The sequence below is a fragment of the Hypanus sabinus genome, chromosome 18, assembly GCF_030144855.1.
Source record: "Hypanus sabinus isolate sHypSab1 chromosome 18, sHypSab1.hap1, whole genome shotgun sequence".
In the NCBI taxonomy this organism is placed as follows: Eukaryota; Metazoa; Chordata; class Chondrichthyes; order Myliobatiformes; family Dasyatidae; genus Hypanus; species Hypanus sabinus.
In genome coordinates, this window is record NC_082723.1 from 36554704 (window position 1) to 36580582 (window position 25879).

Here is a 25879-nt window from a genome sequence, read left to right on the forward strand (position 1 = left end):
ACTTTCAAGTATTTATGAATCTACATCCACAACAGAAACAGCAGTTTTACGAAGTTATAAACTTACTACGAGTCCTTTCCTTCGGAATTTAATGCGGTAACGTGATGGGCTGACACCCAGCCCTTGACAACCGGCGGTTCCCAAGTGTGGTGGTGTGTGCGTGATGACGCCACGGGCATTGCGTGGCCTCGTTTTGGGCGCAGTTTACCCCAAACATGGCGGGTGTTTCTGGCTGAGTTTGGACGCGGAGTGGAGGCGGCTTTCATCTCAGGAAAGTTTTTTTCCTCCAGCCATTCCTCTCAGTCCTGTCTCACCGAGATGTGAGAAAAGAAATATGAGTGAAGAGGAGCCGATGGGAACGGAGTCGGCACAAAATACTGCCCCGTAAGGGAATTTAAAGGGTTCTCAATAACCCTCCCCTCTGAGCTTGGAACTTTGACGCCCCCATTCTGTGACCCTCTCTGCTCATAGGCTTTACCCCGTGACCCTTCTCTTTGTACCCACGTTAGTGAACCACCTTGACCCCTAATTTATGATTTCTATCTGCACTTCATCCTTTGACACCCAACCTGTGAGCTCACTGTTCCCCCTTACCCCACCACCCATACCACTACCTGAATCCTCAGCTTCCAATTTTGTTCCTATTGTGGGCGGCTGATCCTATCCTTTTCTGCTCCTATCTCCTACTTATCCAACTCGCTCTCAGTTTTAAATGATTTTTTTTATTACTTGGACCTGGAGTCAGTTAATATATGGGGCAACAACCAGGCAAAGTTCTTGCGGACCAAAAGAGGCCGACTCTAACTGCCCTGCAGTTTATCAAAGGAGGGAAGAGAGAAACAGCCAAACATGGAGCTCAACATTTCAATGTATTTGTGGAGCACGGTAAGGAGAAACCTCATGATTAGAGAACTGGTCGTTGGTGGCAACCCTGTCCTTTCAACAGCCAAACAAACCAGGTCAAAAGTGTGTGATCAGTTATTATCTAGGGTTGAAACCTAAATCAAACCAAATTCTGATTGTAAAATTCTTAACTGTATTGAGAATTGCTTTATGGGGACAGGATTAAGTTATGTCTGAGAACTGGAAGGTACTGATTATTGTCAAAATGCAAATTCTGTGTTCACTTGCAGAATTCACAAAAAAAAACCTGCTTTGGTAGCTGTAAACAGGGATTCTGTTCATCTTTTTATCATTTAGGAATGGATGCTGCTGATTACCACTGACTCGGTATTTGCATCAAATCATTGTTCCATTTGTATTTCCATATACAGTGTTAATGTAATTAGTTGTTTAAATGGGGAAAAGTAAAGGTATCTAAGTTATAGAACTTGAACTTCATCCCAAGTAAAGTTGCTTAGCCGTGCTTACTCAGTTGCTCTGTTTCCTACATTTATATGTTTATGTATTAGTCTTTTAAAAAAAATAAGCAGCCTGAAACTCCAGCTTTAATAAAAAAAATTGTTTACATTTTTGTAACCTCATTCACACCTCAGCGTGTTTCAACACATTTTACACTCCATGAGTACTGAAATTAAGTTTTGACAAAATGTGGTGTAATAAGTGTTTTGGTCAATTTGAACAAAAATGTTAAGAAAACATTGGCAAGGCATAGACCATGTTTTTTAGACCATGTTGGTTGAAGATAATTTAAAATGTAGGATGAAGATAGTCATGCTTACAGACAAAACAGGTGTTTTTGTTAGAAGATGGCATACTCAAGGAGTACTGGCTGAGAGCAAGAACTTTTATTATTTGTTATATCTTCATTGAAAAATAAACTTTGGAAGGGAATCTTCAGTTTAAAAGCTCTTTAAATTCCAATTAAGTTGACCTGGAGCTCACTCAGTGGTCTTTGCAAAATAAAGAATTTTGAGTGAAGGAATTGACTGTCTGGCCCAGTAATCTATGCTGGTACTGCTTACCGTTTTTGTCATCTTATGCTATCACTCTGATTTTTTTCTTTTTACCTAATCTCACTCTCTCTTAAAATAATGTTTACCACCACTACTAGTGGTGTCCCTAGTTCCAAGTTATAACTACTTTGGTAATGAATTTTCTTCTGAATTGCATATTGGATTTATTGATAGTTTTCTTGTATATGGCATCTGGTTTTATCTCACGTGCAAATAGAAGCATTTTTTTCTCTCAATCTGCTCTGTCAAATCCTTTCATTATCTTTCATTATCAGGGTAGCCATTTAAACATTCTGCAGAAACTCCATTTAGTGATGCACACGATTATGTATATCACTGGCACGATGGTGAGAATGATTTAGAATCCAGAGAGAAACAACAGCCTACTTGGAGACTTGAAATGATCAGCATCAGGGTCTGTCAAAAATTGTGGCTTTATATCAGCTTTGTGACTTTCTCATCAGATTCTGGAAGGCAGACGGAACTAATGACAACTTTACTTTTAAGCAATATTTATAACAAAAAGGTGCAAGAAGAACAGAAATGTTCTCAGAGATGCAGAATTTGGCAATTAAATTCAGAATCAGGTTTATTGTTGCTGCTGTATGTTATTAAATTTGTTTTTACAGCAGTACAAGATATAAAATTTGCTATTAAGTAATAAGTGCAAAATATGAATAAGGACTGTTCAGATTTCTGATGGCAGAGGGGAAGAAACTGTTCTTAAAACATTGTGTGGGTATTCAGGCTCCTGTACCTCATGCTTTGGCTGGTGAGTGTCTTGAGTGATGGATGCCACCGCCTTAATTTACCGCCTCTTGAAGATGTCCTTGATGGTGGGGTAGTTGTGTCCATTGACCCCTTAATGAGTCCTGGTGTATGTTCCCCCGATTTCCCCTTCCTGAAGATTGAGTAGTGAATATCCAGACAAAAATAGTGACAATACCTGCATGTTAGTGATTTGGATGACAGAATTGATGGCTTTGTGGCAAAGTTTGCCGATGATACAAAGTTAGGTGGTGGTACAGGGAGTCTGCAGAAACACTTCGACAGCTTAGGAGAATGGGCAAAGAAGTGGCAGATGGAATATAGTGTACTTCCCTATGGTCATGGACTTGAGCAGAGGGAATAAAAGTGTAAGCTATTCTCTAATCGGGAGGAAATTCAGAAAACAGAGGTGCAAAGCCACTTGGGAGTCCTCTTGCAGAATTCCTTAAAGGTTAATTTGCAGGTTGAGTCAGTGGTTCAAAACGTTCAAAGGTTAATTTTATTGTCAAATTATGCAAGTACAGTACAGTTCTGATATTTGTCTTCTTCACTTAGCCATGAAATACAATAACATCAAATTCCCCATCCCTTCCCCGCAGAAAAAAAGATGACAGTAATAGTCCCCAACCCCGTCACTCGCAGAAAAAGACAGTGACAACAGCGATCCCTGACCACCCTCTGCACTTGCAGAAAAAAACGACAGTAACAATCCCTGCCCCCCTTACTCGCAGGGAAAAAAACAGTAACAATCCCGGCTCCATCACTCACAGAAAAAAAACAGTGACAATATCAACCCCCGACCCCCTCACTTATAGAGAAAAATGGCGACAGTAGCATCAAAACCCCAAAACCTCCCCCTCCCTCTCCCCATCCCCCTCCTCTCTCCCCTCCCCACTCTCTCTCACATTCACACCACCTGCCAATTGGCCACAAAAAAGAAAACACTGAAAATCTGAAAGAAACCAATGTAAAATACAGTTCAATAAACACAAATTTCAGAATATCAAAAACATTTTTTTGCTTGTATACAAGGAGAGTGGTTGAGCGAACTCCGTCCTTCTGTAAAGTGTGACTGCCAACTTGGGTCTGAATGCCACTGATCCGGCTGCTGACCATCCAGGTGACCTCCATTGGGAGCCGTTGCTGACCCCCTCCGCATTCACCTCGATGCTTAAATCTTCCTTGTCTCTTCAAAATGGAGTTGTTCATGACCCCACGCCTCGTCTCTATTCTGCATCACAGGCTCCAACAGTTTTGTAACATAAACAAGACAACAAGAACAAGCAGAAGGCATTGAAAAAGTGAAGTAATTGGAGATGAAGGCAAATACAATATTAGCATTCAGTTTGAGAGAAATAGAATATAAAAACAAAAAATGGAATGCTGAGGCTTTATAAGGCTTGTGCCGGAATTGGGAGAGGGTCCAGAGAAGATTCACAACAATGATCCCAGGAATGAAAGGGTTAACGTACGAGGAGCGTTTGTGGCTCTGTACCTGACCTGTACATGCTGAAGTTCAGGAGAATCATAGGTGATCTCATCGAATATTGAAGGCCTGGACAGTGAATGTGGAGAGGATGTTTCCTATGGTGGATGAGTCCCAGGCAAAGGCACACCCTCGGAGTACACAGATGTCCCTTGTATAGCGACTTTCTACAGATCAATCTTTGTAATTCATTGCCACGGACAGCTGTGGAGGCCAAAGCATTGGGGATATTTAAAGCGGATATTGATAGGTTTTTGATTAGTAAGCATGTCATAGGTTACAGGGAGAAAGTAGGAGAATGGAGTTGAGAGGGATAATATATCAGTCATGATGGAATGGTGGAGCAGGCTAGATGGGCTGTTTGGCCTAATTCTGCTCCTATTTCTTATGGTCTTATCATAGTACGATGAGACACAAATGACTTGTTTATATTTTTTATTTGATAAACTGTTACAAAGCAAAATTGTGTTTTACAGAATGATGCTCCTTATAAAGACTGCTTCACAGTTGAACTTGAATTAGTGAAAATTGGATACTGAGCTGTTTTTAAAAAAAAAACTTTAATTTTAAATGTACTTGAAACACTTTTTAAATCTTTTTGTAAAGCTTCTATTTTCCGAGGAGGCTGAAAAAAGCTAATCCTTGCATCAATACTCACGCCTTCTACAGATGCACAGTTGAGAGCATTCTGACATGCTGCACCACTGTGTGATATGCAAACTGCACTGCAGTTCTATGACAGATAGTTAAAACTGCCCAAAGCAACAATGGCAAGAGTCAACCCACCATCAAAGATGTATGTACAGAAAGGTGGTAGGAAAAGGACGGCAATATCATGAAGTATCCCACCTGCCCTGCTTATGGACCGTTTGTTCCACTCCCATCAGGGAAGAGACTACTCAACATCCATGATCCATGCCTGGACCACAACTCAAAAAAAAATCATCTATCTCCCCTCAAGCTATCAGGCTGATCAATACCTTCATCTGTTTAAATCCCCACCACCACCACTGCCCTCACATCACCTAGCATCATTTTATGTACATACAATAAGTCTATATATGTAACAGTTATTTGTACCTTGTGTTCTATAGGATTGCTTTATATTTATTGTGTACATTTTTTTGTGTTCTTTACGCTTATTGTGTTTAATGCTGCAGCGAATCTGGAGTAACAATAATCGTGTTCTCTTTTACACTGGTGTACTGAAGAATAACAATAAACAATCTTGAATAGTCAGCAGGTCAGGTAGTATCTGTGGAGAATGAAAAATATTTTCGATCAATGATGGGGAGAAAGTGAGGTATTGCAGTACAAGGTTATCTTCACCTATCACTCTAATATTTAAATTGTATCTACTTGTCCAGTATATTCCAGACTTTCTGAAGGAAACTACTTTGGAAGGATTCCATTATAGTTGAGAATTTATTTCGGATTATTATTCAATTAGTTAATTGCTTCACTTTAACTCTTGAGAGCCCCTGGGTGCTAAAAAGGGACGATTTCAATCATGCTTAATTTAATTCACTTACCCTAATTTCTTAAGCATATTTGTGTACTAGTATAGAACTGTTCCATTATAACTTTAACTGTTGGTAGCTTATCCATTATTAATCTTTGATTGACCAAAACATAGCCACAAGCATGTTTAGTGCAGTGTTTATCATAGCTGTTTGTCTCTTCAGGTATCTTAAACTGAAAACAAGGTTGTTTATTTAAATATTGATATCTTGCCAACAGTCATTTTCAAACAATAGAAACAAAATATTGCACTTGTTATTTTGTATTCTACTTTTCAATATTATAATGGCTGATTTATGCTGGCCTTAACTCCATGTGTGCCATTAATCCATAGCTGTCAATTGTTCAATCTTTGAAATATTTTTCCATCTCCATTCCAAGTATATCTAATAATTTGGCTTCCATCACCCAAACTAAACTGATTAAAATTATCAAGTTCAAAACATGAGGGTGATGTGGTAAAGATCTTAGAGTATGAAAGTATTTCATAAGTTAGAGATAGAGGCATCTCTTTCAGTTTTAGAGAACTCAAAATTTTTATCAGTTAAAATAATCAGCATTTAAATTTTCTGGATTTGAGTCCATGTCATTAAAACCATAAACTTTCATTTGTTTGAAAGATCAAAATAGGAGTGTATGTAGTTACAGCAGTAGTATGAGCAGCTTTGTGAATTAAACAAGGTTCCTTACAGGCACTGCTTTCTTTCACTAAAAGCTATTTTTTGTTCCATCTCCATTTTTTGACTACTTGATGATCTTGTAGATTTTTAACAGGCATTCTAAACATTCTCTCCCACCCACTCACCACAAGCACTTTTTTATGTAAGTGATAAGCAGCAGATCAGTTCCAAAGTCTGTGCGTTACATTTGCCAGGTTTCATTTCTCTGTGCACAAAATACTGTGATTTTCTTGAATATATCAGCTGAATGACAAGATATTTCAGTTAATGTGGAAAACTTCAGTTAATATTGTTAAATTTTATGTTAAGGGGGAAATTGTTGTGGCTATAGTTATCTGTAGTTCATAGAATTATGCAGCCCAAAGGAGATTATTTGGTATATTTTGCCTGTATTTGGCCACTGAGAGCACTATCCATTTTATATCTCCCAGTATTTTCCTAATACTCTGCAGCTTTTGCCCAATTGATCAGTATCCCTATGGGATATTAATGGTTGTTCAATGTCGTCTGAACATCTTTTTGTTGTAAAGATTCTTATTAATCCATGTATATTGGTTTGAAATGAAAGAAGTTTGGTTTCACAATAAAGATGTTTGCAGTGAGCTTTGCCAACAGAGGGGAGTTATTTCCAAACGTCAAACTTGTGCTGCTCATCAACTTGTGGTATTTTGAGTTTAATTCTAATCCTGACTTGCAGCCATTTTAGAAGGGTTTCATAGCAGTGGCTCCACGATAATCAGGAGGTCATTCAGCCAGAAGCACAATCCTGTTGGGTCTTAATCACTCTCGTAGTTCTCTGTACCTCAGCAGCTTGTGTCTCTCGCATGTCCCTCAACTCCCTTCTGATTCCTCCACAGATTAACTGCGATAAAGATTAATCTAGTTGATTAACTAAGAAACGTGTCTTTGGAATGTGGGAGGAAAATAGGGTACCTGGGGGGAGAAAAACATGTCTTGGTGAGAAAATGCATGCGTTACCCAGACCCCCCCCCCCCTTAAAAACATCAGTTTCTACTCTAGGTCACTGTACCATTCAGAATGTGCTTGCATTTGCTGGTTGGGTGGACTCAGTTTTCTGGATCCTGGATCTTGGATCAGAAGACAAAAAAAATTACAAGTGATCACCATCAAATGGGGGAGGGAAAGGGGAAGGGTTTTTTTAACTTAATGCTCCAATGTATTGTGGTTACACTTTCAACTTTGCAATCCATCTTTTTCATTTCTTTCCTCTTCCCCTGCACTGTGTTATAGACACACTGTTGTAAGTATTTGTCAGAATGCATTGTCGAGAATGTTGGCAGGTTAGAGAAAGGAAAGGTAGTGAAACGGGATGTTGTAATTGAATAGTCATTTGGACGTGTTTTGTGGTTGTTTTCAGGAAATGTAACATCAAGTTTATCCACAGGATATGCTTATGGTTTTGTGGTGTTTTAACACACCACCTTACAGTAATGCCTCATAACTGTGAATTTCTAATTGAAGATAAGCCTGACAAAAGCTGAAATATGTGCCATTGGACTCGGAGCAGTCCTTGTATGAAGTTCAGAATAACTATTGCAGGAGGCATTTTCAAAGGACAGAATTTTCCTTCCTCCACTATTTATGCTGCCCTCACCTGCATCTCCTCCATTTCCTGGATATCCAAACGCTCACCCCATCTTCCCGCTGTCTTAACAGGGATTGAGTTCCTCTTGTTCTCACCTACTGCCCCATGAGTCCCTGCATCCAAAACATCATTCTACCATCTTCAACAGAGTCCTACCACCGAACAGATGTTTACCCAGCCCACTCTCTGCTTTCCAAAGGGGTCACTCCCTCTGTGATTTCTTTGTCCATTCATCCCTCTCTACCTGTCTCCCTCTGGCACATATCCTTGCAAGTGACAAAAATGCTATACTTGTCCTATTTACCTCCTTCCTTGCCTCTATTCAGGGCCCCAAACATTCCTTCCAGGGGAGGCAACACTTCACCTGTGAATCTGTTGGGGTTGTCTATTGTATCCATTGCTCCCAATGTAGCTGCTTCTATATTGGTGAGACTCGACATAAGTTGTGGTCCACTTTGTCGAGCATCTCCACTTCATCTGCCAGAAGTGGAATTTCCCGGTGGCTAACCATTTTCATTGATATTCCCATTCCCGTTTTGACATGGCCTCTTCTTGTGCCACTAAGAGGCCATTCTTGGGGTGAAGGAGCAACTCCTTATATTCCATCTGAGTAGCCTCCAACCTGATGGCATGAACATCAATTTGTCCTTCCAGTTAAAAAAAAAATTCCTTTCCTTTCCCCTCCCCTCTATTTCTACTTACCACTCTGGCCTCTTATCTCTTTTCCTCAGCTTCCCCTGTTGCCCCTCCTCATTCCCTTTCTTCCATGATCCACTCCCCTCTCCTTTCAGATTCTTCCTTCTCGAGCCCTTGACCTTTCCCACCCACCTGGCCTCATCTATCACCTTCTAGCTATCCTCCTTTCCTTCCACCCCCCCCCCCCACTTTTTTATTCTGGCATCTTCCCCTTTCCTTTCCAATCCTGAAGAAGTGTCTCAGCTGGAAAGTTGATTGTTTATTCATTTCAATTGATGTTGCTTGACCTGCTGAGTTCCTCCAGCATTTTGTGTGTGTCACCCTACTACTTGCTCTTTTACAATGTTCTCCTCTCCCTCATGTTAAAATCCTTGGTGCCCCAGTAAACTCTTACCTCTCCAAGCAGTATCACTAAAGCAATTGGCCAATGACTAGATAAATTGCTTTTTGTGGTTACTTGTAGCTTGCAAATTGACTGCTGCATTTCATAATTATACAATGCTGGTTTTAAAGCACTTTGAATAATACTGAGAGTCAGCAGGATTTTACTAAAATGTAACTATTACTTTTTTGCTTGCATATGGTGAATAGAACTGGTTGACCTTTAGTCCAGATAAATTTGCATAGCTGGTGACATCATTTGGACGGAACTTCATTTTTTGGTCCAGTGACCACTTTTAAGGGGTGGTGACAACACTTACTTTCCCCTTATGAGAACTGCTGTTCTGTACAAGTAACTAGATGCAGGAAGTGAAACTCCTTTGTTCATTTCAAGAATTTCATAATGCAAAAGACATTTATGTCTATAACAGCATGGAATATTTTGGTTGATTTTTTGTTTGCAAGTCCAAGTACACTGACTTAGTACCATTTTTGATTTTAATTATATTAATTGCTTTGCCTTTTTATCTTGGCATAGCCTTGTGCCATCGTCATCATACAACACAGATGTGGGTCCTTTGGTCCATCTAGTCCATGCTGGACTATTGTTCTGCCTAGTCACATTGACCTGGACGTAGTCCTCCGTAGCCCTCTCATCCATGTAGTTATTGAAGCTTATCTTAAAAGTTGAAATGCAACCTGAATCCTCCTCCACTTCCTCTTGCAGCTTGTCCCACGCACCATCCAATGAGTGAAGAAGTTCTTCCTCGTGTTCCCCTTAAATATTTCACCCTTAACCTATAAGCTTAGCTATAGTTTCACCAAAACTCAGCGGAAAAAGCCTGTATGCATTAACTCTATGTATGCTCTTTATAAATTTGTATACCTATATCATACCTCTTCGTTTTCCTACACTCCAGGGAATAATTAACCTTTCCCTATAACTCAGGTCCTCAGTACTGGCAGTCCTTGTAAACTTTCTCTGTATTCTTTCAAACTTATTAATATCCTTCCTCTAGGTAGATGACCAGAACCACACACAATACTCCAAATTTAGTCTTAGCAGCATCTTGTACAACTTCAACATAACATACCAACTCCTGTACTCAGTACTTTGACTTATGAAGCCAATGTGCCAAAAGCTCACTTTATGACCCTAACCACCTGTGTTGCCACTTTCAAGGAATTATGGATCTGTACTCCCAGATTTCTCTGTTCTAGTGTACTCCTCAGTGCCCTACTTTTCACTATACAAGTCCCACCTCAGTTTGTCCTCCCAAAGTGCAACACCTCACACTTGTCTGCTTTAAATGTTACCTGCCATTATTTCTTTTTAGCCTCTCTGGGGGTGGGGGGAGGGAAGGCATCATTGGTACAGTCATCCCCAACATGAAAAAGTCTGCAGATGCTGGAAATTCAGAACAATACATGCAAAACGTTGGATGAACTCAGCAGGTCAGGCAGCATTTATGGAAAAGAATAAGCAGTCCAGACTTGAAGGCAGTATCCCAGGCTTTTTGTAGGGAGTGTGCCTCTACATTTATCCAGGGCTTCTGGTTAGGCCACGAGCTGACTGTTCTTGAGGTACCAATATCGTTCACGTACTTACTGATGTAACTGGTGACTGCTCAGGCATATTCCTTGAGGTTTCTATCTTCTCTGTTTGTTCCAGCCTTCTTGAATATCTGAAGCATAGAGATTGTCTCGTTAGGCCATACAGTGTTGGTCCTCTTGACCAGTTTCACCATTTTCAGCAATGGTTAGTATGCTGGGATTAACATAATGGGAGATATGTTCACAGAGGCCAAAATAAGGGCATAGGATGGCTTTGCGTTTGTTTGTATAAACATGGTCCAGTCTGTTTTACTCGTCTCATCGCCACGATGATGTGTTTGGTGGAATTTGGGTAAAATGTCCTGCTGGCTAACATGAGTTAAATCTCCTGCAGTTATGAAGAGACCATCTGGATGCTTAAGTTGTATAGAACTAATGATACTATAAAGCACTCCAAGTGCTTCCTTGGTGTTTGCACTTGGGGGTATAGACATCAGTGACGAACACAACAGTAAATTCCCTGAGTAGGTAATGTGGCTAACATTTAATTGTAAGATGTTAAATTTCCTCAGAAGAGTGACTACAAACTACGGATGGGTTTGTGCAGCAACATTTTCAATGTACACAAAGATTTCTCCTTGATACTCAGAACAGCTTTTATGCATACTTCAAGGCATGCAGCACAATGGCGGCCAAGAGAGCTACCCCTCTTCCAGGTGAGCAGTCATTGTCTGTAACAGCAGCAGACATGAGAAGGAATCTGCAAGAGTCAACTCCTTTAAGGTGGCCGGGCCAGACAACATCCTAGGCAAAGTACTGAAGGAGTGTGCACACCAGCTCACTTGAAGACTTCACAGACATGCTTACCACCAGCCACCATCATCTCTGTGCCAGAGAACTCAGCCTTCTGAATGAAACAACTAGTGCCCAGTTCATAAAAGCCAATCATCATGAAGTGCTTTGAAAAGCTGGTAATAGCACACATTTCAAAGCTGCATTCCTGTGACATTGGACAGTCACCAATATGCTTACCTTCAGAACAGCTCTATGCACCCAGCCCTGGCACACCTAGAAAACAAAGATGCTGATGTCAGAATGCTGTTTCTGGATTTCAGTTTGGCATTTAGCACTAAAGTCCAACAGAGCTTGGTCAACAAACTCTTTACTCCTTGGTCTAAATACACCATTGTGCAGCTGGTTGTTGAACTTCCTAACTTTTAGACCTCCAATAGTCAGAATGTACACTGCCCTTCCCTCCCCATCATCCTCAAATCGAGTGCCCCACAGGACTGTGTGCGGAGCCCTTTGTTGTATACTCTGCTCACACGTGACTGCACCGTCAAGCACCTGAGTAATCACGTTGTTGGGTTTGCTGATGATGCAAGAGTGGTGGGGTTCATCACCAACAATGAAATAGCCTGTATAGAGGAGGTGGAAGGGCTCATGGCTTGGTGTCTGGCAAATGACCTCTTTAATGCCGTCAAGACTAAAGGCATCGGACAACTCACACTGCTCTTTACATCATTGGTATACATTCTACACAATGAGGAAAGCTCTCCAATGTCTCCACCTTCTGAGGAAGCTGAAGAGAGCTGGACTATGCACATCTATACTGACATCATTATACAGCTTTGCAGTAGAGAGCATCCTCACATGCTGCATCATTGGATGGTTCAGAAACTGCACTAGAGTGGACAAAAAGGTCAAAATTGCCCAATGCATCACCAGTACAGCCTACCTGTCATCAAGGTGCCTGGAAAGGACCAGCAACATCATGAAAAGTCTCATCCACTCTGCTCATGGACTGTTTGTCCCACTTCTATCAGGGAGGAGGCTACATAGGATCCATGCCAGGAAACCAGGCTCAAAAACAGTTGTTTTTCCCAAGCATTAAGGCTAATCAACATTTCCACCTACTTACCCACTCCTCCACAACCCCCTCCCCTCACTATCGCTACTTTATTATTGCTTGTCAGAGTCACCTTATGTACAGATGCTTCTATGTCTAGTATCACTTTATGGATATATAATTAATTTATGTATATGTTATCTTGTGTATTTATATTTATTGTGTTCTTGTTTTTTTTATGTTGCATTGGATCTAGTGTAACCATTATTTTGTTCTCTTTTACACTGTACTGGAAATGACATTAAACAATTTTGAATGTTGAATCTATTTTTTTCAACTGGTCCAGATTCTGCTGTAGACTTTGATAGCCTTCCTTAATGTTCATTATATCCCCAGTTTTGGTGTTTTCTACAAATTTGCTGGTCCATGGCAATAAAAAAAGATGGGGGTCCCTTAAACCTATTCCAAAATCAATTTCAAGTTCAAGTTTATTGTCATTCAACCATAACACATGTATACAATTAAATGAAACAATGTTCCTCTGGGACCAAGGTGCAAAACATGTAACATATACATCACAGAAAATAATTGAAAGAATAGTATTAATGGTGAATAAAAATATTATTCTGATATGGTGCATATATAGAATAATTAACTATACAACAGTATAATGTTACTGGCTGTCAATGTGTACTGGGTGTTAGCAGGATGTTCAATAATGACAACCTGGGGGGAAGAAACTGATATTAGGAAGGATTGCTCATCTAGGGTTTACTTTGCCAAGAAGGATTGGTAGTTCTCATATAAGACAGTGCAAGGTGCTCTTTAGGTGGGGGGAGGGGGGGAATGAGTTTCTAAAATGGAAGCCCTGCTTCTAGAACTATATTGTGAGTGGAAAAACTATGTTTTTGTTATTGTTGGTACTGCAAATCAGAATCAGGTTCATTTTCACTAATGTAAGTTGTGAAATTTGTTGTTTTGCAGCAGCAGTACGGTGGAAGACGAAAATTACTGCAAGTTATAAATAAAGTTGCAAGATAGCAATAATGAAGTATTATTCATGGGCTGTTCATAAATCTGATGGCAGAGGGGAAGAAGCTGTTCTTAAAATGTTGAATGTTGGCCGTCAGGCTCCTGTATCTCTTGCCTGATGGTTTTAACAATGGGAGCATGCCCTAGGTGATGACGGTCCTTAATGATAGATACCACCTTCTTGAAGCGCTGCCTCTTGAAGGTGACCTCGATGGTAGGGAGGGTTGTGACTGTGATGGAGCTGGCTGAGTCTGCAGTGCTCTGCAGCCTGTTTTGATATTGCATCTAGGAGCCTCCATACCATGCAGTGATGCAACCAATTAGTATGCTGGCAACCATACACCTGTAGAAATTTCCTAAGGTCTGATGAGGCAGAGCCACTGGCATGCCTTCTTTATAATTGCATCAATGTGCTGAGCTCACATTGAGATGTTAACACCCAATCATTGTGGCTCCAAGCATTCGCAATGTATAGGTTCTGAATTAATGGTGGTGAATGATAAATTTTGCTTAACCTTTTTCATTGTGATTCAGTGCACGAGAGTTATCCCATAGAATTGCCAGCAGATACATTTTTAAAATTTATTTTTGGTGGCAGGTATTTTAATGAAAAGGACTGTTGCATTTATTTGGTACATTGTTATGTTTCATCCTTGACCATAGGGTGCATATCTAGATAACTCATTTTTGTGAAGTGTATCATCTTGCTATGCTTACTAAGAGCAAGGCTTTATTAAACACCAACATTACTTACTGTAGGAAATGGATTATGACCGACTTGAAATACACAAGTATGGAGGAAAGCTGTAGGAAGTAATCCATTTTGATAAATTCAAGGCTGTCACATAACTGGCACACGCAAAGATTGTGCTCAAAGATTTGTTCAATTCTGTAAACAAGTTATTTTGTTACTGAGGCAATAATCTGAGTTCTTTCCAACTTTGGTAGTGGCATGTCTCTCTAAATAATTGCTTAATCAACAATAATGTAATATAAATTCATTCAGTGAGGTTAAAACTACCAGATGTTCATAACATAGAAGGGTGAAACCATTCTGCCCTTTGTGTCCATGACAGCCAAAAAAAAAAGATTGCTTGGAATTAACCCTATTTCTGGTCTTTCAGCTAAATTCTTATGTGTGCCAGTGACATAATTTATTATATTTTTTTTTCCATTCTTAATAGATATGGTACATCAAGTTCTTATCCAGGCACTTCTTAAATGCAGAGAGCACTCTGGCCCATAAAGCAGCCCCTTGGGGTTAATGACCTCTTGCTTCTACTCCAATGTATGGATCTGATGTGACCGATGAAGGCAGTGTGGAAGCTACACACGGAACCAAAGATGGGACAGCAAATCATGGTGGAGCAAATCAGTAGCAAGTTTGGAGGGTGTGGTGCTCCTGCCAATATTTGTGCTGGGCTTAAAGTTGAGAATGTGAATGATGTTAACACAGTTTTGGAGCTGACTTGGTGCAGTTAGGGGCCCTAGCTTTGAAGATGTTGGTCAAAGGGAAGACATACACTGACATTGATTTGCTTAAGCTAGCGTTAAGGATTCAGAGGATCTGTGGACACAGTGTTAGCAATGCTATTGACCAATAACCGCTGTCAATAATCCATGTCCCAGAAGCTTGCAGAAGGGTAAAGATTACTGCTGCCTGGTAAGCCATCTCTTTTTGCTAGATTTGAGGTCTTGATTTTCAAACATTCTTTTCCTCAGATGGCAAAGGCTATGATCCTGCACAAAAGATGTTGGTGAGTATTATCATCGATATCCTTATTCTTGTCATCAAATTTCTGGTCAGTGAAGAAAGGTTAGTTGAATGCTGCCTTTCCTCCTGTTCTGCAATCTTCATGGATTCTTTGGGATCTGTGCATTACTCATTGTACCGTTAATTGAGTATTCCTTGCATTGTGCAGTGCTCAAACCATTGCCACATCTTTCTCCAGGTTGTGTTCCATTTGTTAGGTGTCTGCACACCAGTCTAGTCCATTGCTACATTTCTACTTTCTGTTTACCTCCATGCTATTAGCTAGGCATTCAATATCAGTATCCTCTCGTCTACAAACTTCTTTATCATGCTTCAGTATTTAAATCAAACTCTTTGATTCCTCAATTGGCAAGAGACCTGACATGGAGCATTTGAGGACTCTATTGTAAATGGACTTTTTGTTACTATAATCTTTTTGCCACACAGAATCAATTGTGGATTCAACTTTACTTTGGGTCTCATGTGATTCTGATTTGGTAGTTAGTTTTTCATGAAAGATCTTCTCCCTTTATTATTAAAAAATATTCCGTTTATCAGCTTTCCTTGTTATCCTCTCATGTTAACCACTCAAACTTAACTCTGTGCTGACTGTCCCCTATTACTCTGTGCCTTTCTAATGATGATCTTCAATCATCTCTGCTGAGAAGAACAGGCCCCTGGTCCTCGGGGTCGCGTTGCCGATGACCATTGGCAGGGGCGTCATAATACGCTCGGCAGAGGATGGTGCTTGGAGAAGCTGTGCCGGAGGGGATGGTCGGAGGCTTGGAGGTTCGACGGACTCGGAGTCTGCTGCAGTCAGAGCGCTTTCACTGTGTGCTGTGTCTGCGAGGCTGGGTTTGACGGAGCTTTCATTGTGTGCTGTGCGTGTGAGGCTGAGTCGGGCGGTGCCCTGTAAGTCGATAACAGGGGTATTCTCTTCTGCTGCCTGCGTGGGATGACGAGTCTATCGGGACCCTGAGGACTTGTGGAAACTGTGTGGTGGTTTCTTTTGAACTTATAGTCTTTTAACATCTTTGGACTATTTTTTACTGTGCCCATGGTCTGTTTTTTTTTATCAGTTATGATATTGTTTACACTGTTATAACTATGTGGTTTTGTGCAGGTCTTGTAGCTTTAGTTTTTGGTCTTGTTTTGTTTGGTGAGTTTGGAGCTTCTTTCCGGGGAACGCACTAAGATGGTAGCGCGATATTAATACGCAGCAGCCTCTCCAGACTCTGGATTGCGGATTGCCAAACGATTTTCTGGTGTAGTCTGTTTTGTCATGTGCTTTTGTGATATCATTCTGGAGGAACGTTATCTCATTTTTTTAACTGCTTTGCATTTGTGGTTTCTAAATGACAATAAACTGAATCTGAATCTGAATTTCTTTGTTTATTCCTTTCTCAAATTATAGTATGATATTAACAACCTTCCAATCCTCCGATACCATGCCGGCTGATAGGAAGGAAGAAAAATTTTCTTGAAGTATTTTCTCCCTTGTTTCTTTATCAGCCTTAGAATTTTTTAATACATGCCTGACAATTTTTAAAGATACTAATTGTTGTAATTTCTTCTCCTTGATCCCTCATGTTCTCTATCATGTGCTGTATTAGAACTTTTTCCTTCTCATGACATGTGAATCATCTGCCTCCTTTGTAAACAAACTATATTCATATAGAACCATGCATGACATTTGCTTCAATGCGCAGGTTAGCTTTTCTTTTTGCTTTGATATGCATTAAAAATTATTTCATTGCGTTGATAAGCACTTTTATGCACGTTTTTCGCAGTACTCATCCTGCACTCTCCAAACTGTTTTTGACATACTTCATTTTTACTTTTCTACTTGTATGCACCTTAATATCCAGGTCTGGAAGAAGTCATGCTTCTTTTTTCTTGGAAATGTATTTCCTTCAAAAGCGCCTTGAATCTTTTGACACTGATTCATCGTTCTCATTGTTTTCAGTCCACTTTTGTTAAAGCATCTTCGCCCATAAAATTGGCCTTGTTTTGGTTGAGTACACTTAATCATCATCTGCCTTTGTCCTTTTTTATTACAGTGCTATGTATAATTGACCCATGATCACCACCAGTTCGTCAAGTCACTTTTATTGTCATTTTGATAATTCTGACATTGATGCTTCTTTCCCCTTCCAAGTTTCACTACTTCTGTCTAAAACATTTTTGTGGACTTGTACAGCTTAAAAGAAAGACAGCTTAAAGTCATTTTAAGAACTAGAGTCAACATGGCAACAGGCCCTGAATCTACAGCAGGTTATGAAGCATGCAGTTGAGGGGATTGCAGTCCTCTGTCTCCATCACAAAGCCATTTTATGTGTGTATGTATGAAGAAATGACAGCTTAATTTTAAAAAATTCTAATATGAATTTTGTAAGAGAATTTTATTTTGTATCTCATGTCTTTGACTAGTGATTTGTGAATTTTTAAGGGCAAATTTCTGTTACCTATAGGGCCATATTGTGGGGTCACCTGCAAATTTCTTTTTCTGTCTTGCTTGCATATCTAATTTTGCTTATTTCCTTTCTGATAGTATTCCAAGATTCCCACTACTCGAGCCTTAATGTTCCCTTAAAAGCTAGCAACCTTTCAGCTCCAAGATATTTATCCCAGCCCTGTGGAATGTGCAGGCTTCAATTCTCCAAGAACTGATTTTGGTGGCTATGGAATCTGAAGCCCTCTCCAGCCCCTCTTCAATTTTACATTCGTCTGCACCAAATTCCTGTTTGTTCTTAAAGTACACCGTAGTAATAGATTTTAAAATCTGCTTTTCGATCTGTTTCCTGCTCCTTATAATGCCTACAAGATTTGATCCTCTTTCTGCCTTCTATTCATGGATCTCTGGCTGTTCGTTCTCCCACTTCAGGCTGTTATGTGACCTAGCAAAATGTAGTCATGACTGTAGCTGCATAAATCTCTCTCCCCCTTCCTCCTTTCTTCTCTTTGTCTATGAAGTTGAGCACTCACAGTGCCTTGCATTTGCATCAGGCTCCTCTGTTTTGAGAAATTATTGTCTTTGCTGCAACTTGGAATGAGTACTGAGATTTCAACACTTCCTGCCTTGCAGTCTTTGCCTTTTTAATCGCTGCCCATATCTTCTCAGCTGAAAGTTCTAAAGTTGCATGTTCTATTTTCTGGAAGGTGATAGCAGTGTAGCTCTTGAAGCAAAATTTATTGTTGTATTTTGACAATGCTTCTTGCCATTTGTCTCTGACGCAAGTAACTTAAATTTAATGTTGTATCCACCGAGTTTCAGGGCTATCAGGACCAACTTAATTCTTGACTCTATCTATCATGTTTATGGATGTTTGTATGATGCAGGTTTTGACTCTGTAAGTTGTATCTGTTTGTAACTTCTGTAAGTACAACTATGTTTGATGAATGAGAGAAGGCATAGCCGCTCCCGCTCATATGACACATGAGCAGTGTGGCATAATGTTGACCACTCCAGCATTGTTGTTTTCTTTAGAGCTGCCTCACAACAAACATTGTAATGCGAGGTGCAAATTCTTGTATAGAATACTTTACATAACTTCATGGGTTTTGATTTACATATGATGAGAACTTGGCTATTTCAATTGTCTTGCTGGACTGGTATGTATACTTCAAGTAGGCACAAAAAAAGTGCAGTATTGGGAATGAAGCATAATCGTACACATTGGCTTTAAGACATATTACATTTTGTTCAATTAAGTAGAATTATTTCTTTCTGTGTTTAGAAACTTTTATGAAGTTACGAGCAACCTACTTTTGGTCTGTAGTTTATTGCTGTTAAAACTGCAAGTATAGGCTTATTTTTTGTTAATGAATCATAGTGTTGGAGCCTTAAGGCCTGTAGGATTTGAAAGTATTATATAAAATGGCACTTCAAAGCACTGCTGAAGGACAAAACACACTGTTGGGTGCAACTGTTATGTGAAATTTTGGAGTCAGTTGGCAGTTAACTTCCGTTAATGCCCCTCCTCCCCTTCTTACCCCATCCCTGACATATTTAGTTGTTTGCCTGATCTCCATCTCCCTCTGGTGCCCCCCCATCCTTTCTTTCTGAGGCCTCCCGTCCCATGATCCTTTCCCTTCTCCGGCTCTGTATCCCTTTCGCCAATCACCTTTCCAGCTCTTAGCTTCATCCCACCCACTCCAGTCTTCTCCTATCATTTTGCATTTCCCCCTCCCCCCCACTACTTCCAAATCTCTTACTACCTTTCCTTTCGGTTTGTCCTGATGAAGGGTCTTGGCCCGAAATGTTGACAGCACTTCTCCCTATAGATGCTGCCTGGCCTGCTGTGTTCTACCAGCATTTTGTGTGTGTTGTGAAATTTTGGGTCAGGATTCCAGTTCAAAGTTGAATTTGTTATCAAAGTATACAACTTAAAATTCTTTTTCTGTGGATAGCCACCAAACTAAGAAAGAAAAGAAAGGCAGCGTGATCATCAACCCCTAAATCCCCCTTTCCCACACCAAAAAAAACAATCAAAAACAGAACCAGCACATCAACCCCCGAATCCCTCCTCCCTGCACAAACTAACCGAACAAAAACGAAACAGGCACATCAACCACAATTTTCTCTCTCTCTTTCCTCCCCAGACAAAGAAAAACAAATGAAAACAGAACAGGCATATTAATCTAGTTGCCTGTTTAGATGACTGCTAAGGATCATGAGATTTTTTTTTGTAACATAAAAATTAGTAGATCAGATGGTCAGTGGGCCTCTCATCAGTTGGCTAATATTGGAAAATTATCATGCATTGTGGTTGTAGAAGAAACAAGTTTGAAGTATCTCCGATCAAATAGCTTTTGACAACCTGTATCCTTTACCCATGGTAAATTATAAATGTTTACGTCCACAACACACAATAAATCATTTAAAGTTATAGACAGATATGTTATTTATAAATGATATTGCAGCTATGTGGGGAGTGACTGATAACTGCAGTGTTTCTTGCCTTTATGCCATTGAGAACCTGTAATTTGCTGGGCAAGAAACCAAAATTATTAATGCTTCCCAGAATTAGTTTTGTATTGTTAAATATTATGGTTCTAGTGAGTCATGACATCTAAAATATAAATTCAACTCTAAAAATTTGCTTTAAGTATGCATGAGGACTTGATCTTTAACTATTCTCTATTTGAAGAGTTTCCAATTTAGAGGTCATTCTTTTGAATGGGACTGAAAGTTGCATTCACATATTCAAGTGAAATTTTAAATAAATATGTTGTTTGACCTAATCTATATTGAATTCAAAATGTACTGGCTATAATACAAGGAGTACTGATGGGCATAGATAGGTCAATGCAGTTCTTCCCCCACCCCAGATTTGGTGAATCAAGGACTAGAGGGCATAGGTTAAAGGTGAGAGGGGAGAGGTTTAATAGGAAACCGAGGGTGGTCACTGTGTGAAATGAGTTGTCAGATTAAGTTGTTGTGGCAGGTACATTAACAACATTTAACAGGTACCTGAATAGGAAAAGTTAAGAGGGACGAGGACTAGATGAGGATCTTGGTCGGCAGGGACTAGCTGGGCTGAAAGATCTGTTCCTGTGCTGCATGGCTGTATTTGAAGAATCCCATTTTCCTGTCTTCTCCCAATAACCAGTGGAAGTGATTACACTCACAGATGATTAAAGAGCCTGGTATATCAGGGTCATAGAACTGAGGAGACCATCCAGTGATAATGAAGTTGTGCATGAGTATTTCGGCAGCAGGTGAGCTGAAGCTGGTGATGGCTGTAGAAGTTTGAAATAGTAATCATAGTAAAGATAAAGATCTGTGGTACAATGTTCATCTTGAGTCTGATGTGACATCAGGGTTACTTATAGATAGCTTGTTCAATTTAAACTGGTTGCCAGAAAGAGGTATGACTTTGAAAGATAGATGTTTGCTATGGGAATCTGAGACTGTGGTCTCTTCCTAATATTTTGAGTTGCTGATTATGTTCAAGTTGTTGGACAAACCATCTAACAGTTTGTGTGTAGAGGTTAAGAGGTGGTAGTAAGGCTGTGCTGGCTTTGTCAGTGTATGTGTACCAATTGATACACTGTTTTCAATGTGAGATAAGTTCTGCTTTCAAACAAGAATCAGCCTGATGTTTTCATCACCAGAAAAAACTTTTGAGTACTTCTGTACTCAGGATATTTTGGCTGAGTGTTTCAGCCTGCTTAAAGGGTACTAAATGCTCATAACGGAATGTACTGTCATAAAAAGCAATGAGTCAACATGTCTTTTGGAATTCGGTCAATTGTTACTTAAGGTTATTAAATGAAATTAACTTTTATAGATGATAATGTTGACTGATGGGGTATCGGATTAGACTGACCTGTGCTTTATGATTTTACTTAAATGTTGTTTTCCAATGTGGCAATAATCTAGTTAAACAATTTAAGAGCAGTGTGTGAAATCTAAATGATAGAAACATGGTAAGTTTGCTTCTGTTCTGTTGGTTAAATTTTTGCAGTCAGAACAATTTGGCCAGTTGTCTTTTTTTTGTTTCTGGAATTGCCTTATTAAAGTAACATAACAAACATTCTGGAAAGTCAAATCTTACTGTAATAAATCTATTAAACTCAAAAACAATCTACTGGAAATACTCAACTGTTTTTTTTTGTGTGCCATACTCTGCCAGAGCCTCGGCGACCACTATTTTTTTCAAGCGGGTGTCTTGGAGGAAAGATTCTATGAGTGGTCCCCCAAATCCTTCTCACGGCGCAGTTGTTTTTTTTTAACAAGGCCGAGTTGCGAGCTCGACACTCAACCCTGCACAGATGGAAAGTGTGCCCGGGAGCGGCCCGACTGGGTTCGAACTTGGGAACCTTCGCTCCAGAGTCCAGTACTGACGTCACTGTGCCGCCAGCCCGCCTACTCAACCGGTTAGCCGCAACTAAAGAAAGGTCATCAACTGGGAATATTAACTGCTCCTCCCTCCATAGATACTACCCAGTTTAAAGAATTTTCTGTTCTTACCTGTGGTATGTTTCGATACACGGGAGTAGGTAGCCATTCAATCTTTAAAACACCACCCACCCCATTTTGTTGAATTAAAAATAAATTCGTACTTCAGTTCCATTTCGCTGCCTTGGTTCCAAATCCAACACCATGATGCTCTTGAATTCCCTTATTGAAACCTTGAGTGCTGCATACTCAGGGCCCTTAGTATTATAAGGATCCCACCCATCCATCCAGCATCCTCTTTTGAGTTTCTACATCAGGCAGGAGATTATGATGCATAAAAGCCAGAACGGTCAGAATGAGAAACAGTTTCTTCTCTCCCCTCCCCCCCTCCCAGGCCATTAGGCTTCTGAACTCCCTGCCACATTGCATTCGAAGTTTCACTGTTCCATACCTTACAATATTTAATATTAATGCACTTTAGTTTGTTATTTATATGTGATTTATTTGTAGATTTTAACCTCACCTTCAAAAGTTATCGTGTATTATGTGCATTATGTGTACCACTGTGCTTTACGCTCTGGTTTGAAGAAACATCTTGTTTCTATATACATGTTAAATGACAATGAACTTAACTTATATGAAAAGCAAAGTAGTAGAATTGTGGTGGCTTGGTCAGACCGAATGCAAGAAATTTACAGTTAGTTGCAAAGTTGCTACAAAAGTTTCTTTCATGGAGAGCACTTTTGACCAATTACATTCATGGCGGTACTGTTGTAAATACAGCTATACTATACTTGCTGAAACTAATTTGAGGACACTTAACTAATTTAAGAAAAGGCTCAGAACTTTGGAGTAGCATTTAGTGCAACACTGTTACAGCTCTGGGCATCTGGAGTTCGGAGTTCAATTCTGGTGCTGTTCTCTAAAGAGTCTCTATACATCCTCCCTGTAGAATGTGTGAGTTTTCCCTGGGTGCTCTGGTTTCCTCTCACAGTCCAAAGATGTACCGGATAGGTGAATTGAATATTGTACATTGTCTCATGATTAGGTTAGAGTTGATCGGGGTTATGGGGTTGCTGGGACAGCATGGCTCAAAGTGCCTACTTCACAATATCGCTGAATAAAATAAACCGTCAAAGCATTCTGAAATTGAAATGTTATTGCTCTTTCCACAGATGTTGCCTGACTAGAGTGTATTTGACTAGTGTTTTTATATTTACTATTTTTACCTCAGGTTTCCAGCATCTGCAGCATTTCTTCCATTTTCACTGTAGATAATTCCTTTGTGTAATAATACTATGATTATAATAGTTTTGGGCTAATGTTGCTAGAATTGCTTAAAATTTATTGTTAATTGTAGATCAAAAAGAAACACTGCTTCTTGGGTTTTAGCCCTGAAGTCTTGCAGCGTAAAACGGGTAAAAGACATTACTATGGAAGTTTCCAATTAACAGAACTGAATGATTTGCTCTAAGAAGAATCATTCTTGCATGCCGTGTCTCAGAAAGGCAGCATCTGTTATTAAGGACCTCCAGCACCCAGGGCATGCCCTTTTCTCACTGTTACCATCAGGTAGAAGATACAGAAGCCTGAAGACACACACTCAACGATTCAGGAACAGCTTCCCCTCTGCCATCTGATTCCTAAATGGACTTTGAAACTTTGGACACTACCTCAATTTTTTAATACACAGTTTTGCTGTTTTTGCACGTTTTTTAAATCTATTCAATATACGTAATTGATTTGCTTGTTTATTTATTATTATGTTTTATTTACTTTTTTTCTCTGCTATATTATGTATTGCATTGAACTGCTGTTGCTAAGTTAACAACTTTCACGTCACATGCCGGTGATAATAAATTTGATTCTGATAAATGCTTGGCTTCTGATATTGGAAAATTAATTTCTTTTTGGCCGGTTTGAAATATTTTTATGTGAGGTTTTTGCTTTTAAACATATTTCATTAAGGCATAATTGGAGGAATGTAGGTGAATGACAATTGTGCAAGGGCAGCGACTAGGGGGGGGAGAATCATTCAGAATCATGGAACATTGGTCATACATTCAAACCATGTGCAGGTGGTTCGATTAACTAAATATAATTGAGCACTAGCTAATGAAAAGTCTCCCAAAAACTGAATACCATCAGTCATCCTGTAGGATGCAGAATTGTGCCACACAGTATTTAACCTGTATGAATAGATGCTTGTGACAGCAGGTGAAGCTATTTATCAGGCAGGGTGAAAATCCTTGAGGAGCCAACAAAATGAAGGAGAAACGTTGTTCCTCATGGACATTTGTACATCAGCATGCAACTCTCCAAGAAGTGTGTTGCAGTACTTACAAGAGACATACTGTTCTCCTTTAAAATTCTATGTATTTATTAGTGACTGTGATGTGGCATGGTGACACATTGTTCAGCCTGTTGATTACTAGATATAATGAGCCATAGTTGCAGTGAAAGCTAGAACTGTTTAAATAGCATCATGTTATGCAAGATACAGTACTTGTTCTGAATTATTCCAGTGTCTTTAATATTCAACTGTCTAATGCAATTATCAATCTAAAAGGTGGCAAGGCTACTAGTATAATGTTTGTTTTGGTATTGTCCCACTGTATAATGCAGTGCTGTCTGTGCCCTGCCCCTTCTAATGTTGGGACAGTCTCTCAGATGTTCCTTTTCTAACAGTGTGTGTTTTCTCAGCTCTGCCGTAAATCTTTAGAGTCTTAGAGTTATGATAAGACCATAGATTATGCAGCAGCAAAACAGACCTTTTGGCCCAACTGATTCACACTGACCACAGTATCCTCCCTGCTGTCCCAGTTGCTGGCATTTAGCCCATGACTTTCTAAAGTACCTGTCCAAATGCCTGTATACTCGCCTCGATCCCTTCTGGCAACTCATTCCAGGTTCTTCCTAGCCTTTGTGTAAAGCAGTTGCCTGTCAGGTCTCTTAAATCAGTTCCCTCTTATTTGTATCTGTGACCTTGAGTTTTGGGCTCCCTAACCCTGGGGAAAAGACTGTGCGTCTACCTTCAAAAGTTCACTTATTATCAAAGCATACAACTCTGAAATTCTTCTTCTCCAGACAACCATGAAACCAAGAAAGAACAGGCAACACAATCATCAACCCCCAGATTCCTCCTTCCTGCACAAAAAAAGGCAAAATGGAACAGGCACATTGACCTCCAAATCCCCCTCCCCCACACAAAAATGGAAGAGAAAGATTGGGTGAAAAACACAGAATATGAAAGACAATGAGACTGTAAAAGTTGAAAGTCCAAATCCATATCCCAACTGCAAAAATGTTCTCTGGGCACAGCAGCAGGCTCTCCCCTCTCCAGTTGCAGAGCGATCAAAAGGCAGGCACACATCATCTGCACTCACCTCAATGTTTCAATCTCCCTCGTTGCTTTAATCAGAGAAATTATAAAATAGGCCATAGTCAGCATGGTTTCCTCAAGGGAAAATATTGCATGACAAATATGTTGGAATTCTTTGAAGAAGTAACAAACAGGATAAACAAAGAAGAATCAGTTGACGTTGTGTTCTTGGATTTTCAGAAAGCCTTTGACACATGAGGCTGCTTAACAAACTAAAAGCCCATGATACTACAGGAAAGATTTTAGAATGGATAAAGCAGTGGCTGATTGACAGGAGGCAAAGAGTGGGATTATGGTGTCAAAATCTCTGAGGACCTAACTTGGTCCCAACATATCGATGCAGTTATAAAG

The 25879-nt window shown here is 39.8% G+C and overlaps 1 protein-coding gene across 1 annotated transcript in view; it reads left to right on the forward strand.

The window, feature by feature from the left end:
- Positions 1-208: 208 nt before the first annotated feature.
- abl1 (c-abl oncogene 1, non-receptor tyrosine kinase) overlaps positions 209-25879 on the forward strand; it is a 169061-nt gene continuing 143390 nt past the window's right edge. The window contains exon 1 of the mRNA XM_059994105.1: positions 209-885. Within this exon, the coding sequence (XP_059850088.1) occupies positions 753-885 (133 nt within the window). The 5' untranslated portion in view covers positions 209-752. The remainder of the gene's footprint in view (positions 886-25879) is intronic.